Source organism: Neophocaena asiaeorientalis, unplaced genomic scaffold (assembly GCF_003031525.2).
Source record: "Neophocaena asiaeorientalis asiaeorientalis breed wild unplaced genomic scaffold, Neophocaena_asiaeorientalis_V1.1 scaffold78, whole genome shotgun sequence".
NCBI classification, from domain to species: domain Eukaryota; kingdom Metazoa; phylum Chordata; class Mammalia; order Artiodactyla; family Phocoenidae; genus Neophocaena; species Neophocaena asiaeorientalis.
In genome coordinates this window covers 7,897,792-7,915,125 of record NW_020175018.1, presented here as the reverse complement: position 1 = coordinate 7,915,125, position 17,334 = coordinate 7,897,792, and the positions used below count along the sequence as shown (strand labels likewise).

The following is a 17,334-nucleotide window of genomic DNA, read 5'->3' as shown; positions in this document are numbered from 1 at the left end:
ATATATATATATATATATATGTTTTTCCCCTGGGAACCCCAGGATGTAAAAAAAGGTAAAAGTTGGTATGATCCGGCCTCCCTAGTGCTTCCCAAAAAAGGACCTCATTTTGAAAAACTCTGAACCAAATAAATTCCTGATTTTCCGCCAGCTCTGACATTCTGGGATCTTATGATAATAGCACCCCTCCTCCTTGGTTCTGTGATTCTGCTTCTTGAGATCCATTGGCGCTCCACGTTTCCTTGAACTTGGGAAAAAATATAAAGATGACTTTCATTAAATACTTACTATGCGTCAGGTACTGTGCAAGGTATTTTACATCACATTAACTTTATTTGCTCCTGTCTCCCCGACTAGAGTGTAAGCTCCATAAGGGCAGGGACCATGTCCAGTCCACTCCTTTATTTCCAGAAGCTAGAATAGTTTCTGGGACATAGGAGGCAGTCAGTATTTTACGAATGAATGAACTAAGGTAAGTACTATTCCTATTCCCATTTTATAGATGAGGAAGCTGGGGCTTAGAACTGTCCAGCTAGTGTGAGAGCCCAAGCTGGGATTGAAACCCAAATCTGGCTCCAAAGCATTCCTGTGCAAGACCCAACACATTCAACTACCTGCACCAAAGTTTAGGTTCTGGAAAATATGATGCTACTGCTGTGTGCAGGTCCCTGTGGCTGGTAAGGTTTTGCCACTCCCCTTCTCCAGCTTCCCTATAGCTGTGAATGCATAAAACCACTGTGCACTGAGCTGAGAAGAGTCCCCCAGGCTGAGAAAGTACAAGTCCAAACTTCTAATGTAGCGGAAAGTAAGCGTCTCTGACTCAGGATGGTAAACTGCAGCCCTCCATCCTCTGTAGCCTCATCACATCACGTGTCTCAGGCCAGGTCTGAAGTTAGACTGATGATGTCACCAGAGTCTCTTAAAGGCCTCATCACTCATATCCACTTGTCATATATTATTAAGCGGATCTATAATACATGTAACATTTTCTACTGCATTTCCATTCCTTTCTTCTTATGACCAGGGAAAGAAAAATAGAGTGAGGATGACTTTTCCCAACTTTTCATCCTTATTGCCCTTTACTGAAGAATAACCTCATCTTGAATTACGCCCCCGAAATGGGCATTCGGGCTCTGATTTCGTTAATAAGGATGAAGCTACAGTTTAATAATTATCATTTAACTAGTGCATATTCTGTATAGACAAGTAAATGGATTTTCCCTCATCTTTTCTTCTTGAGTCCACAGAGGAGGAGATGCAGCTATATCTTTTTTCTTTCCTTTATTCTCCACATTAGTTTTGGGAACTTTGGGAGCTTTCTACCTTATCACCTCCTAGGGACATAATGAGAGTCCTCCCAAGAATCAGGTGTCCTTATAGTCCGTCTGAATCCAGTTAGTACCTGCAGTCTTAAGGGTGAGGAGATGTTATCTCAATAAAGGGTTGTTTCAAGCAGCGGCAATGAGATGCACAGGGTGGCTTACCCTGATCGTGGGGCCTGTGAGGAACTGAAAGAGGTCAGAAGACAAAGCCTCACCTGAGGCAGCAGCCGGCCAGATTCAAGAGCAGGCGGCTGGCCAATGATGCTGGACTTAGCCTTGGATGCGGGCTGGCTGCATGGGCGTGTGGGCTGTGCACTCAGCGTCCCACACTCCAAAGGCCTCCACGCTTGGTTTAATGCTCTGTTTCACCGTCATGAAATTGTTAATACTTTTTGAACAACAGACCCTGCATTTTCATCTTGCACCGGGTCCCACAAACTATGTGGCCAGTTCTGCTTGGGTGTGAAGTCCAGCTCTGTGATTTACTAGAGAGACAGTCTCAGGAAATCCACTGGCCTCTCCGAGACTCAGTTTCTGGTTCTGTGAAATGGAGAGCACGATCCCTTCTTCAAATACGCAGTCATGAGGATTAGACGTGATTCTGAATAATTGGTGCATTTTATCATAATTGGTGCCTAGTGGGCACCTAATAAATATTCTCTTCCTCTTAGGTAGGAGGGTCTATCAGAATTACCCAGGGGATTTGTTATTGAAAATACATTTGCCTGCGTTCCATTCTGGAAGTTCCTGACTCATAGGTGTGGGCTGGGGACGGGCAGTGGTTTTGAAAGGGGTCCTTAAGTGATGCTGATATATACCCGAGGTTAAGAAAGATAGCCTTGGGTTTTGTAGAGATCTAGCTAAGAAGCAACTTAATAGAGGAGAGCAGAAGGAGAGGGAGAAATTGATGGACGACTACTGATCCTTAACATAATAAAAAACCTGTTACAGAAGAAAGAGGTCATCATCTTACCACTGCACTTCAGACAACACCGATGGTGCTGAAGTGAACCATGGGACCTCATCCCATTACCAAGGCCCCTATAAAATTTTCTGCTGTCCATTTGGCCTGACAAGTACATCCAGAGGAAGAGGGCCTGTGGACGAGAGAAGCCAGGGTCAAGGCCCAGGCTGGGGGTGGGGTTGGAATTAATTTTCACCTTGATTCCCCTAATACCATACTCGATTCCTGCAAAGACACTGCAGCTAAAGGGAGTAATTCTGAATTATGTTTATACTGCCCCAGATTTTAGGCTTTGACATTCTTCTCATGAAAAATCTGAAGCCTATACTACTTGAAGTAAATGCAAACCCCAGCATGAGAATCGAACACGAGCAAGAAGTGAGTATTTTGAGTATCTCATTGAATATATTACCAGCCAACCGAATGTTCCCACTCTCCTGTTGCTCCCTTGGCTAAATGAGATTCGACATTCTCAGATTTGCCCAGCAAAGTTCTGTTCAGGCCTACATGATTTCAATCTTGTTGAGCTCTGAACATCATCTATTAATATAAGATCCACCCGACCTATGGTAACTTCCCAGCATGCCATTCTCCACTTCTTACGATCTGCAAATGTAGAAGCAGCTGAGCCTTTCCATCAGTTTTGACATGAACTAATTAGTTAGCCTCAGGAGATGAACTAATTGAAATTCTACGAATATGATTTAGCCATGTCGACATGCTTGAATCACTAAGATAAATAGTACATTTAACAGTGGTTATCTTTTTCTCCCCCCCCCCCGTTCCCCCCGCCACTTAAGAATGCATAAAAAAGACTGGAAGACTGGAAAGAAATACACCAACGATTAATACTGCGTTTTGTGGGGACTATATGGATTCTTTTAATTTTCTTCCCCTCTGCCATCTTTCCAGTTTTTCTACAACGACCACGTATCATTTTGATAATGAGAAACACATAGTGCTGTCTTTCCCCTTCATGTATTTTGTTGATTTGTTAAAGGAAACTGACATTTTTCAGGTAGACTAAAGGGAGCCTTTAGAGAATTCTAACAGTACAACCACTGGGGCTTGCGCTGGTGGTCATTTGGTGCCGAACCACTCTCTCCACTGTAACATGGAATCCTTACCCTTCAAGCTCTCTCCAGGGGTGTTTGAGAATGTCCCCAGCCTTGTCGATGAAGAAGTGAAAGTGGCCGTCATCAGAGACACACTGCGTCTCATGGACCCATTTAAGAAGAAAAGAGAGAGCCAGTAAGTATTTTTTATGTCATTTATTTCTATCAACTCTGCTTCCTGTGTCCTAAGCAGGTAAGTTAAGTTCTTAAAACATGTTAACATTGGGAGTGAGGTTTATACCTTAAGCAGTCTAATAAGTCATGGTTTCATCTATGAGTATCAGCCTCCAGATATCGTGGCTCAAAGTCAGGTGATGGAGACCTACAACGTGAATCCAACACTTGGGGTTCAGTGGATGAATTTCTAGCGGATGGTTATCTGAGTCTGGAAGGTCTTCTCTAAAAACCGACTCTCCCCCAGTGATAGCGTCTCCCCTCACTCACCATTGCCCACCTGGTGCTTCTCTGTGAAATCCTCAAGCACAGGGAGAGAGTACAAAATGCCGGAGGAGAGGGCCACAGGTAACTTGGACGTGGTAAGGATCGCTTCCTTTCAATTTTCTTCATGATGTTTGCATTCTTGCAGTATAAGCTTTTTGTTTCAAAACCTGCAGAACCAATTATTGAACTTGTGGCAGTTCTGTAATATTTACAGCAGTTATAATTCTTCTCCATCCTACCCACCCAGTGGATGTTACACTGGGATATTGATGGGAGTATGTGCCCTGCCCCTCCCTCCATGGAATCACCCCTGAAATGAATGGCATTTCACTTGGGTATTTGGTTTGCTTTGTTTTGTTACCAAATTCCTGGCTTTCACAAAGTAAGTGTTGCGTGAATATCATTGTGCCTCTCTTAGGCAGAAAAATCAAAGACAAGCAATCCCAACAGCGCTCCTGGTACCCCCGACATATCAGATTGACTCAAACGCTCCCAGACAAGTAAAGCGCTTGTCAGCTATGGTTCAGGAACGTGAGGAACGCTGACTTCCCTAAGCAAGTGGTGTTTTGCAGGTTCCTCTACTGCAGCCCCTCACCAGCTGGGCTCAAGCCCACATATTGTTCGAATCACCCTGCAGTAGCGCTTCTCCCCTTGGCCGCACATTAGAACCATCTGGAGAGCTTTCATAAATACCAGTGCAAGCACCCACACATCTAGAGATGCTTTTAATTAGCCTGGGCTGGAGGCCTGGCCACAGAAGTAGTTGAGGTTCCCTAGGTGATTCTATCATGCGGCCAAGGTTGAGAGCCACTGCCCTACAGGAAATGTCACTCGGAAGGAGTATTTGGCATATTCTGAGTCAGGCTGGATGGTGGCTGCTCAGCCCAGTTCTCTTCCAGCGCCTTCTTTGCTGTGTGAGGCACAGATCCACTGCCAGCGAGACTCGCTGAGAACGCTCACCTGTCATTCACGTGGGCCGATCCTGCCTCCACCGACTAGGGCTTCAAAGTGGTGGCATGTCAGGTCTGCAGAATCCTCAGAGCAGCCCACGGCAGCTGGGTAATGGGTCTACGCATACACGCATGCAGCTGCTATGTTTAGCCATCCCCGAGGAAAAGCAGTGGATTAATTACAGTTTGGTCAGACGCATTGTGATAGGACTCGTTTCTCAAAAATCTACTCTCTAATGGTTATTGATCTCACCAGTAGAGGTTAGGTCTTGGGAGACCGTATTGCACTGCGGGGAGATTTTGGTGGCTCTCCACGCCAGTGTGGCCCAGGGGGATACTTTTAAAGATGACCTTGACACATTAGCCTTCTGATTCCTTTGGTGGGAACAAGTTCAAAGGCCATTGTGTGGCCTGAGCTTTCTTAACCTCTGCCACCAAAACCAGGAAGAGAGGTAAGGGTGCTACTGTATTTTTCACATTAGATGGCCTCAACACATGATTAACTTCCTTTATCTGGTTCTAGTTGTTTTTCTTCACCAACACCTGGCGTTCGGTATGATCCATATGAGCTGCAGATCTAAAATTTAAAAGCAATTTAAATGGGCCCAGGACCATTGGGAAGGATGGGAAAGGCATTTTACGACTTATCAAGTCATAAGTAGCAGCACCTCATTTTTAATTTAAAAAGCATCGACTTTTTTTGTTTTTTATTGGTAATCAGGAACAGTTAGAGCTTCAAGAACCTGACTTCAATTTTAATAGAAAGACGCTTCCACCTCACCCTTTCCTTACCTACAATAGGAGGGTGTATGTTAATAGCTAAATGTCATTTACTGATATTTTTCCTTAATTATACCATTTTTTAAAAAAAACCCAGCAATGATTGTCCATGAAAGAATTTTGTAATCTGTAAAGTGAATTTTTATGTCAAGAATTATTATTATCATTTTAATAGCTTTACCATACAGACAAAAAGGCTGAAATTATTCTCAACTCCTTTATGTAGAAATGTTTCAGTATAACGTGGAGAAAGCACCGTGTTTGTGCCCACAGATAATGCACAGTGCTGTAGTGCTGAATTATGTGTTCCAGTCTGGGTCCAGGTCACTCCCACTGCAGGAAGTGATGTCACATGGACTTCTAGGCTGGCAGTTAACTTTAGAAGCTGGAGTTTCTTGTGTTTGAATAGGATCCAACGTAAACAGTTATAAACAAATGGTATCCTAGCCTTCCCCTTCAACTCCTTAGCAAAAGAGGGTCTGATGTGTCCTTCATCAGTTCTTTCCTGAGTACGCTTTGTCAGCAAGACTGTTGAAGCGGGCTTTCACTTTTCCTGCACAGACTAAAGAAAAAAGGTCGATAGATGTCCTGAACTCCTCATATCTCTAAACCGCTCGGGGAAGGTGCAGAGGGGGGCCTTGGAAGGGCACCAGACACGTGTGTCCGTGTGTCATGCATCTTCACACACCCCGGAAGGGCAGGTAGGCTGGGATCGGTTCTTTGGTGGGACTGATAGCAGTCCTCGTGCCTTCCATGGTGAGAGGAACTCGCAACCCTGCTGAGACCCATCTTGCCATAGTTGATAGAACTTTCTCTTCAGCTGAAGAGACTGAGATTCAAATCCTGACCTTGTGGACGTACAGAGCTATTCTGAGCCCCAGTATCCTTTTCTATAAAATGGAAATAATGACATTTAAATGAAGCAATGTGAAAGACTTCTACTATATAGTAGGGACTTAATAACGCTTGGTTTACTGCTCAACAATAAAATTATCTACTAGAATCTGAACAAACAAAAGGTAATGCTTGGTTACCATGATCTTTTCTGGTATACTTAAAGCAGACTTTTGAGTTTAAAACTAATGACATATCCTAAACCCAAAGCTGTTAGATCACTGTGGACTAGACTTGACAGTGGAGCTGGCTGCCAGTGGAAAGTTTTGTTTCCAAGTAGCATGATGTCACTGGCCCAGGCAAATTTATTTGTTGGGTTAAGAGAAAATACATTTGGCCCCTGAAGGAATAAAATAGCTGTCATATGAGAGCTGTTTTGAACTATGATGACTTTTTGTAATATCTGGTGACTCTATTGATTTACATACTAGGGTTCTTTGGAGGCACTGCAGGGACAGGGGACGGGGGAGGCTAAAAGGGGAGGATTCTAGAACCATCATCTGTCTCTACACACACATATGGAGGTGAATTCACACAATATAAAAGTGGCATCTAGTACGTTCATGATGTTGTGCAACCATCACCGCTTTCTAGCTCCAAAATGTTTTGTTACCCCCAAAGGAAACCCTGTATCCATTAAGCAATCATTCCCCGTCCCCGCCTCCACCAGCCTACTTTCTGTCTCTGGATTTCCATATCCTGGATTCTTCATGTAAATGGAGTTTTTTGTGTCTGTCTTCTTTCACTTACCATGTTTTTGAGGTTCACCCATGGGGTAGCATGTATCAATATTTTGTTCCTTTTTAATGGCCAACTAATATTCCATTCTATGGATATACCACATTTTATTATCCATTTGTCACTTGATGGACATTTGGGTGGAAGTCATTTCTTTTTCAACCAGAGGGGAGCTGGGATGACCTGTGTTATGTTTTGGCATTCTAGAGATTTCCTTTGAGAGGAAAGGATCTTTTCTGCTCCAAGAAGTTTCTAAAACCTCTGGTTTAATCCAACCCCCTCATTTTATTGATAGAAGCACAGACTATTAGAATTGGAAGGGACCTTAGAAACCATCATGCCAGTCAGCTCTCTGGTTCAAGAACGTCCCTCGCAAGCATCCCAGGCAGAGGAGAAGCGTGTGTCCTGACAAGGCACTGGACTTGGCATCAGCCAGGTCTGGGTTGAAGTCCTTAATCTCTGATCATTGCTCTGTGAGCTTGGCCAAGTCGCTTTATTCTCTGATCTCATCTTTGAAATGGGGATCAAGGGATCTCCTTGGCCGGACTGTCACGGGCATCATGTGAAATGACACATATGAGAGACCCTCAGGACATCTGAGAGGATTAGACAAGTGCTAGTTCTTAGGGTCACCATGTGGTCCATCAGCCTGCTTTAAAGTTACGCTGATGGTGAAACATAAGTCACCAGCTCCTGAAGCAGCCTATTTGAGTTGTGTACGTAATGATTCTGTCCGTCTGAATCGTACAAGACAAAACTAAAATGAAGAAGGTGGGTCATTTGCTGAAGGAGGAAATCAGGGAAATCAACGGAAAATTTCCTCTATCCTCAAGGTATTTGGGGAGCCCAAGCCTTTCTTTGTAAACACTTCTATCAGAAGCAGAAGTGAATAAATTGCATTCCTCAGTTATTTTAAAAATGAGGTGATTATTCCATCAATTGATTAGTTTTGGGAAGGTCAGTTTACCCCCGGGGGAGCTATTTTACTAGTATTTTGCTCCTCTTCCTGTAGATGTTTCTGGTAACCACCTTCCTTTCTCAGGAATCATAACCCTTTAGGACCCGGAGTAATATAAATAAAGCCAGGGACAGGCTTGGAGTAATCTGAGAGGATTTTCTTGATGCCACGCAGTGCCTGGGAGCTGGGGGCTAGACTGCTTGCCTCTTATTCAAAAGTGTACACTTGGAACATGACTTATGTAAGGCACAGAAGCCCCTTTTCCCACAGCACTGGTCCATGGTCCTCTCCCAGTTTCCCTTCCCTCCTACCGCCATGACAACCAGGTTTATGTGAAGGATGGAGTCAGCCTGCTGGGACAGCTTTGGCCCTAATTCAGAGACGTCTGTCCTCTGAAGGCTTCACTGGGAGCTCAGGCTTCACTCTGACCTTGACTCCAAGTGTATCCCTTGGATCTTGTGCCATGTTCAGAACCAGTACATTAGGTGAATCCTCAATTAGGTTGATTCTACATAGGATCTAGGATAAAGGCAAAACATTCTAAGAGAGCAGAGGTCAAGAAATCTCCCAGTGGTTCGGTTTCACCGCTGGGGGCTTATAGTTTGACCAAGGAATGCAACTCTGTCCTATCCTGAGGAAGAATATCAAAAACACATTAATTAGAGGTCTCCAAGCCCAGATCTCTGCCCCTTAAATCGGCAGTTATGTCCTGCTGAAATACCCTCAACGATAGAGAAGGGGGGTTCCTAAACTATCTAGACTAAACATGCCTTTGTGAATGTAGAACATTACCTTTCTTACTTTCTGGAGTATTCTTCTGGAAACAGCAATTCTTTCAGGAGAATCATCCGACCACCCCGTGGATGGAATGGCCCATCCACGTGTGCACAGCTGACATTTTGTTGAAATTCTGGGGCTTTGTTGACCCCTCATGATTTCTTTGTGGCAAAACGCTACAGATGAGCACACCCTGACCCCAAGCACCTCTGAAGATTTCACATAAATCAGGAAGGAGTCTGGGTCACAGAGAGATGAATATTTGTATATTCATTTGGGTTTCATTTTACACCATGCCAGCATTACAGATACTGATTATTTAGAGCATTTATTGAGCACTTAACTGTGTGCCAGGGAGAAGACTACAGAAGTGAATTAGCTCACAGGCCAGTAATGGAGGCAAGACCCACACATAATATCTACGGGGTGGAAAGTACAAGGTGCCCTAGACATAAAGACAAAGTAACAAGGGAAAGATTATTCCCTGATAAGAAGAGTTAAAAAAAAAAAAAACCCAAAAAACTGACAAGGAGGAGTGGCACTGGGCCTGAGGTTTAAAGGATGAGTAATATTCGGAACAGGCAAATGGATGGAAGGAGTCCCCTGGTGGAGGACACAAAGGCACGGGGCTCTGTTGGGGAAACGTGAGGAGATGAGTCAGCTGGTGAGACAGGTGCATGAAGTAGATTATTGGAGAGAAGGTGCCAGTGGGGACGTAGATGAAGACCCAGAGGCCAGAGGTGGGTGGCCTAGAGTAAATCAAAGCTTGTCTTCAACCTGAGCTGAAAACATGAAGGCCTTCGGGCTGTCTGTGATCCCTGAAATGACACAAAATCTTACGTCTATGTGTATTTTTCCTGGAGAGAAGGTCAGAAATTTCATCATATTTTCCAAAAGTTAAGAACCCAACAGCCCTATTATCATTAGAGGCTCCACGGAGCTAAAGCGATTTGCCCGGGGTTGGGGTGTCGCGGCTTCGGGATACACCATACCCGCCGTACCCGGAAGGGCTTCACATTTCAGATGCCAGTCAGCAAACTAGAAAAATGTGTGCATTTTCACGTAAGAACAGACAGGAAATGACTAATGGTACACGCATTGTTTTATGTGCATGAAATAAAACCAGACAGCTCTCTTCCATTTGAAAACGTTTAAGCGTTAAGTCAGAAGTAACCAGTAAAAGCCTCTTTTGCGTGCAGTTTGTTGAGCAGGAACCATTTCCTAGACTTACGGGGAAGGCGGGTTTCCTGAGCTGATGTGAGAGTGTCGTTTCAGGGACCATTACACTGGAGCAGGGCCCCTCCGCCGGCAGGCAGGCCGGTTCGCCCTCTCACCAGGGCGCAGAGCAGATGGGAACTGAGGTGAGCATATGGCCAGTCAGTCGGCATTTTGGGGAAACGGCAGAGCGGAATTCTGTGTGGGCCCTTCCAGAGTTATCCCAGGTAGTGATGGGGAGCAAGTGTGTTTGGAAATTTCCTCATGAGTTGCTCCAGTGAGCCTTAACTGTTCATGTGCTTTTAAATGAGGCGTTGTTAGCTTTTTGGAAGGAGGCGTTGCGGTCTGGGCTTAGGATCAAGGTTTTGATACCAGTTCTACTGGGCCTCAGATAAGTCAGTATACTTCCCTGAGCCCAGTTTCCTCATCGGAAAAAAAAAAAAAAAAAAAAAAAAAAAAGCAAAAGCAAACAACCTCAAACGAGCAAAACAAGAGAAGAAAAGGGAATGATACTAGCTGCTCTGCCTCCTTCACAAGGGACTGTTTGTTGAGTGCTTACTGTGTATGACACGGTGGTGTTTACCTTTATCCCCATTTTGTCCTCACAACAGCCATACGCACTAGGTGCTATTACTACTTCTGTTTTAAGAGGAGGATACTGAGGCCTAGAGAGGTTGAGTGACAGGCCCAAGACCACACCGGTTATAAGCAACAGACTGGGATTTAAAGCCAGGTGTGTCTAGCTCTTGCCTTGAGAGAGTGGCTGAGAAGGTATTTAGTGCACTAAGGAGACGTGCACGCACAAGGCATTATCCTTATCGGGTTGGGTTCATGCCTTTGCCCAAACTTTAAGGCAGGGACTCATCCCTTTAGCTTCAATCACTGAACACGAGTGGGTGCTTATGAGTGATTGATCATCTCCTGTGAGGGCTCTGTGGCCAGCTAGGTGGCTAATTCATATTCAATAATCTTGAAAACCGTAATGAATAAAATGTAAGCCAGTGTGCAGAGGACACCAGCTTAAAGCAAGATCTACACGTGCCACAAGACAGAACAGAACCAGACAGAAAATTATTCGTATGCAGTTGTGAGTCCCAGACTGGGAACATGCTAGACGTTCAGAAGAAGGCAGGCTGAGCCAAGGATGAGGTGGAATCGTAGGAAATTACTGATATTCGATCTTTTTTTTAATTTGACTTACAAGAGTGGCAATTTCCTATGATTCAACTAGTGGCTGGCCTGGAGTGGTCAAGGCAGCCTTCCTGAAGGAGGTGGGGCCGTCATTTGCTTGGGCTTCGTTCAGTGAGGAAGATAGAAATAAGCTTGGGGGAGGAAGGATGGAGGCAGGAAGCTGGGCCAAGGGGTTAGGCAGGGTGGGGGAGGACCGCCAATCATGCTTCCAAAATGGCGCTTGGGGCTGGAGAGGACAGATCCTGCTTCTCTGCTACATGCTTCTTATTAAATATTTTCTTATTGTAAAAGTGATATGTGCTCATTGTAGAAAAAAATACTGAAAACTGTGTAGCATGAAATAAAAATCTCCCTCAAATTCAACCACCCAGAGCTAATCATTATTAACTTTTTAGTTCATAAAAATGGTATCGTTTTCTGCTGTCTATATTGTTTTATAGTTGAGGCCATACGATCTGTATAATTTTTGTATGCTGTTTTTATTTTTCTCCATTTTATGCGACAGTGATTTCCCCTTCTTATTAACAGTTCTGTAAACATCACTTTCATCAATGGCTGGGACTCTGCCTCCGTATTGGTGAATGTTTAGATGATTTCCAGCATCTTGTGCTCAAAGCTCTGTGTGCTGTTTAGAAGTCTGTCTTAGGCTAGGGAGAACCCATGAGGAAGCAGGACTGGAGATGCACATGTGTTATCAATGCACAGGAGGGACAGCAGGACGGTGAGCGTAGGGGCCCTGGAGTCGAATGCTTTGGGGTGAATCCTGGTGCTGCCACTTACAGCTGTAAGTGGTACAGAGTTTCCTCCCCTCTCTGTACTTTGGCTTCTTCATCCATAAAAGGGAGTTTGCAGTTGGATGTTTTTAAATCTGCAAAGCAATGAGATGTTCTTAATTTGGAAGGAGAGAAAATGCTGCTTATTCCTAAGGGAGTATCTGTCGTGGGAAACGTCCAATATGAATGCAGTATTTAAACAAGTCAAACAATATATGTAACCTGGGGAGGTTTTTTTGTTTGTTTGTTTTGTTTTAAGGAAAAAAATGTGTGAAGGAGGAGGTGGTAAAGTAAGTGGGAATTGATCTCCAACAGCGACAGGTTGATCTTTGGCTGCCAGGATGGATGTTTTTTTTTTTAACATCTTTATTGGAGTATAACTGCTTTACAATGTTGTGTTAGTTTTTGCTGTACAGCAAAGTGAATCAGCTATATGTATACATATATCCCCACATCCCCGCCCTCTTGTGTCTCCCTCCCACCCTCCCTATACCACCCCTTTAGGTGGTCACAAAACACCGAGCTGATCTCCCTGTGCTATGCGGCTGCTTCCCACTAGCTATCTGTTTTACATTGGGTAGTATATATATGTCCATGCCACTCTCTCACTTCGCCCCAGCTTACTCTTCCCCCTCCCTGTGTCCTCAAGTCCATTCTCTACGTCTGCGTCTCTATTCCTGTCCTGCCCCTAGGTTCTTCAGAACCTTTTTTTTTTTGGATTCCATATATATGTGTTAGCATACGGTATTTGTTTTTCTCTTTCTGACTTACTTCACTCTGTATGACAGTCTCTACGTCCATCCACCTCACTACAAATAACTCAATTTCGCTTCTTTTTATGGCTGAGTAATATTCCATTGTATATATGTGCCACATCTTCTTTATCCATTCATCTGTTGATGGACACTTAGGTTGCTTCCATGTCCCGGCTGTTGCAAGTAGAGCTGCAATGAACATGGTGGTACATGACTCTCTTTGAATTATGGTTTTCTTAGGGTATATGCCCAGTAGCGGGATTGCTGGGTCATATGGTAGTTCTATTTTTAGTTTTTTAAGGAACCTCCATACTGTTCTCCATAGTGTCAGGATGCATTTGATCTCCCTCTAATTATCTGCTAGATTAAAAGAAATGAAAGCTCAAAATCAAAGCTGGTTTTAGTAATCACTTGAAAGCCCCTGGTTATCACACCAAATGGTGGGCAATATTCTCCAGCTGCTTTCTTTCCTTTCCTTTTTATTCAATTTCCATTTTTTCCCTTTCCTTTTTAAGCAGCAGAAGAGCCCTTTGCAACTCTCATCACAGAGGCTAATGTGAGGGGGGAAGAAGGTGGAATTTGAAGCTTCAGAGTGGTAGGATCCGCCCCCAAGCTCATCCTCCGCTAGGTGCTCACATCACAGCGTGAGAATCAGCGGGGAGCTGGCTGCTCGGTGTGTGCACTTCCTGTCGCCGTGGAGCCTTCATTTGATTGGAGAGGCTCTCTTTCTTCCGCCAGACTGTCCAGGCCTCTGCAGCACCAGAAGCTGCTAACACATGCATGAATGAACTCGTGCACACACGCGTGGATGGGCTTCTTATGTGTGGGTCCTGGGCTGGGTCAGGGATGACTGTACATCTCTGTGGGGTGCAGGGTGCAGTGGGAGCACCAGCTCAGCAAGGGGAGCAGGACGGAGGCAGTGAGAGAGGCCTCAGCAGAGAAAATGAGTCCCTTGAGGGCCTGAGGGCAAGACAGAGCCCTGGGCTCTCAAAGCACAGAAAGAACTCCAGCCGGGTTGTTCATACAAGCTACAAGCCGGAGACAGTCTAACTGTCCACCAACAGAAAAATGCACTGATCCTGGGTATTCACTCACGGGAAGACTCTATGTCAATGGGAAATGCGTGAATACTGTACCTCTCTGCGTTGATATTCAAGTTGAGGAAAAGAAGCAAATCATAAAAGAATATCTACAGTATGGTTCCAACTCACGACAGGCGAAACTAAACTGTGTTTTATAGAGACGTAACCCTACAAAAGCAAGGAAGAATGGTCAGAGAGTTTAAGATGTCTACTTCCGGACGGGGCTGGAGAGAGGGTGCGGCGAGGGGCACAGGTGGGTGGTTGAGATCCTGGCTGTGTTCTGTTAACCCAGGTGGTGGAGGCACAAGTATTAGAATTATTCTTTAAATGTGTGCACCTGTTTTACACACTCTTCTGTATGCGTGGTGTACCACAAATTTACAGGTAAAGAAGTCCCAGGTGGCAAGATGATAGCGCGTAAGCAGGGAGGGTGTCAGGAGACAGGGCCAGGGGCTGCAGGATCGAATGGCTTAGTCCAGGCATTTTGCTTTTCATCCTAAAAGCAATGGACAACTTATTTTTTTTTTAATTGAAGTGTAGTTGATTTACAGTGTTGTGTTAGTTTCAGTTGTACAGCGAAGTGATTCGGTTACACATCCGTATACGTATGTATCTATATCCTTTTTTTGGATTCTTTTCCATTATAGTTTATTACAAAGATACCGAATATAGTTCCCTGTGCTATACAGTAAATCCTTGTTGTTATCTATTTTATATATGGTAGTGTGTATCTGTTAATCCCAACCATGGAAAAGTTTTAAATAGCAGGGTGACATGACGAGATTTATGTTTTAAAAAGATCACTTTGGCTGCAGCGTGAGAACCAAACTGCCAGGGAGGATGCGGAGGCAGCTAGGAGGTGTGAGAGAGATGGTGGCTGTGTGGATTAGGTGGTTAAGAATCCGCCTGCCAATGCAGGGGACACGGGTTTGAGCCCTGGTCCGGGAAGATCCCACATGCCGCGGAGCAACTAAACCCGTGCGCCACAACTACTGAGCCTGCGCTCTAGAGCCCGCGAGCCACAACTACTGAGCCTGCGCACCTAGAGCCCGTGCTCCGCAACAAGAGAAGCCACTGCAATGAGAAGCCCGCACACCACAATAAAGAGTAGCCCCGCTCGCTGCAACTAGAGAAAGCCCGCGTGCAGCAACGAAGACCCAATGCAGCCAAAAAAAAAAGAGGCATTTAGGAGGATGGGTGGATAGGACTTGGGGATGTGTTGGATATGAGAGGTGAGGGTGAAGGAGGGGTCAAGAAAGGGGCTGGTTTAGCAACTGGGGGGTGCCAGGGAGCCCTGGGGACGTAGCAGCTTTGGGGGGACGTGGTGCAGGGTCATGAGACCTCCAGGTGTACTGTCTGCTAGGTAGCTGGGTAAGTGGACTGGGGCCTTACGAGGGGGTGGGGCCGTTATGGGGATAGCTGTTCCCTAGAGTAGACTGGCACGTCCACATGGGCACACCTGACACTTGTCTGTCAAGTGATTTCAGTGGCAGCTGTGGTGAAGTGGGGTGAGCCGGGGCAGGAGGTCTGGGTTCAGATCCTGACTCTGCCGGTCTTTCTGACCTTCTTTAACTCCGTTCCCGGCATCCAGCTCACAGAGCTCCGCCCTGCTTGCTGGCTCAGTTGCTGGGCACAGAAACATCCTGTCTTTAAGGCATCTTTTACAAATCATCACGCCGTCTTAATTTATTTTTCAGCTTTTGGAGCCGTGCATGTGCCTTGGTGTCCTTCGCGAGCACTTGGCCCCATGCCCTGGCGTGAAGGGTGATGGAGGAAGTAAGCTCGGGGGAGGGCAGGCAGGGAGGACCTCTCTGCAGCACCTGCTTCACGGGGCTTCCCCAGTCAGCCTCCCCTTCTACTGGTTATCATTGCCATTGTCACCTCCACACCTGTTCAGTGCTCTGCAGCTCACAGAGTCGTTTCAGAGCCAGTGGGGCATGCAAAGTAGGCAGGGTACGAGTCATTACCCCATTTTACAGGCAAGGAAACCAAGACTCAGAGAAACAATGGGACATTCCACAGGCTTGGGGTTCTTGGACTCTACACATGACAAGAGGTTGCCAGTGATGGGAATGTTTGTCTGTTTGTGCAAATCTACCAGCCAAGGCCTCAGATAGGTCGTATTTCTGCACATCTTGACTTCTTTAGGTGCCGTAAGGGATCGAGACTGGGATCTGTCCTCAGAAGCCTGATTAGGAAGTAGTTCTGGACACCTTCTGCCGGGAGGAGAGAGTGAGAGAGAATAAAAGAGCCCAGGGGATAGCATTACCATTTTTAGCTTGAAAGGTGGTTATGTGGAGAGGGGATAAACTCTCTGCAGGCCCCAATGGGCAGAACAAGGAGACATGACTGCAATTTGCAGAGAGATTTAAGCTCAAGTAAAGGAAGGAAAAAGAAAATCACCACCACCTTACTTTGCCTGAAATGATAATGGTTGACTCGTAGTAGTAGTGAGTAGTGAGTTCCACGTAGCTGGAAGTATTCAAGCCAAGACTAAATGGCCGCATGTAGGGAAGGAGCACCAGCTCTGGGATCAAACAGACACGGGTTCAGTGCCTGGTCGCGTGACCTTGGACAGGTCACCTGAGTCCCGGTTCCCTCATCTGCACAGGGATGTTGGTGCAGGTTCGTTGTGGGGATCAAATAGGGGCCAAAGCAGATCTCTGGACACACTCATTCTACAAGTACCTCTGGAGTCCCAGAGGTGCATGACGTCTGTTGTCTGGCTTAATCGTCACCAGTTTGCGTGCAGGCCTGTCTCTAACATTTGTGGGGCCTGAGAAAGAGAACACATGGAGGCCCAACTTCCTGCCAGCCCGCCTCCTCTTCCCACCCCTGACTGCATCCACCCCTGCAAGGCACGGGCACCTGAATCACCTGGGGGGGTTGTTAAGGCCCAGATGGCTGAGTCCCAGCCCCAGAGTTTCTGAATCATTTGCATTTCTAGCAGGGTGCCAGGTAATATCAACGCTGCTGGTCCAGGCCCAACGCGACACTTTACGAACCACTTGCCTGCCTGTCCCAGGTCTTGGGTCTGTCCCGAACCACATGAGGACTCAGGGCAGTGGCCCCTCAGCCCCTGCTGGGGTTTGGCACCATGGGGGTGGAGCAGTCAGTAGGACTCATCCTTATACAAAAGAGATGGACATGCCCCTGGTGAAGGCAGCCACTGGAGGTAATTTGCCAATAACACAGAGACAGGAGCCCCCAACTTAACATAACTCTACTCATAGGTGTCACGTACGTTGCACGCGATCACAGGACTGAGAAAGCCCAACAGGGCCGCTTCATAAATGCATGTTTTTATTAATCTGTTTCCCTTCCCTGCCTTTCTGTGCGGGTTTCTCAAGACAAGTAAAATATTAAATGATTGTAAAAT

At 45.7% G+C, this 17,334-nt stretch overlaps 1 protein-coding gene across 6 annotated transcripts in view; it reads left to right on the top strand.

Annotated features, from left to right (window-relative positions):
- TTLL11 (tubulin tyrosine ligase like 11) overlaps positions 1-17,334 on the top strand; it is a 261,119-nt gene that overhangs the window by 102,509 nt on the left and 141,276 nt on the right. For all 6 annotated transcript variants that reach the window (XR_003005604.1, XM_024762453.1, XM_024762456.1 and 3 more), the window contains exons 5-6: positions 2,569-2,664; positions 3,422-3,537. Coding sequence is in view for 5 of the 6 variants with exons in the window: in XM_024762453.1 (XP_024618221.1) it covers positions 2,569-2,664; positions 3,422-3,537 (212 nt within the window). In the remaining variant the exon portion in view is untranslated. The remainder of the gene's footprint in view (positions 1-2,568; positions 2,665-3,421; positions 3,538-17,334) is intronic.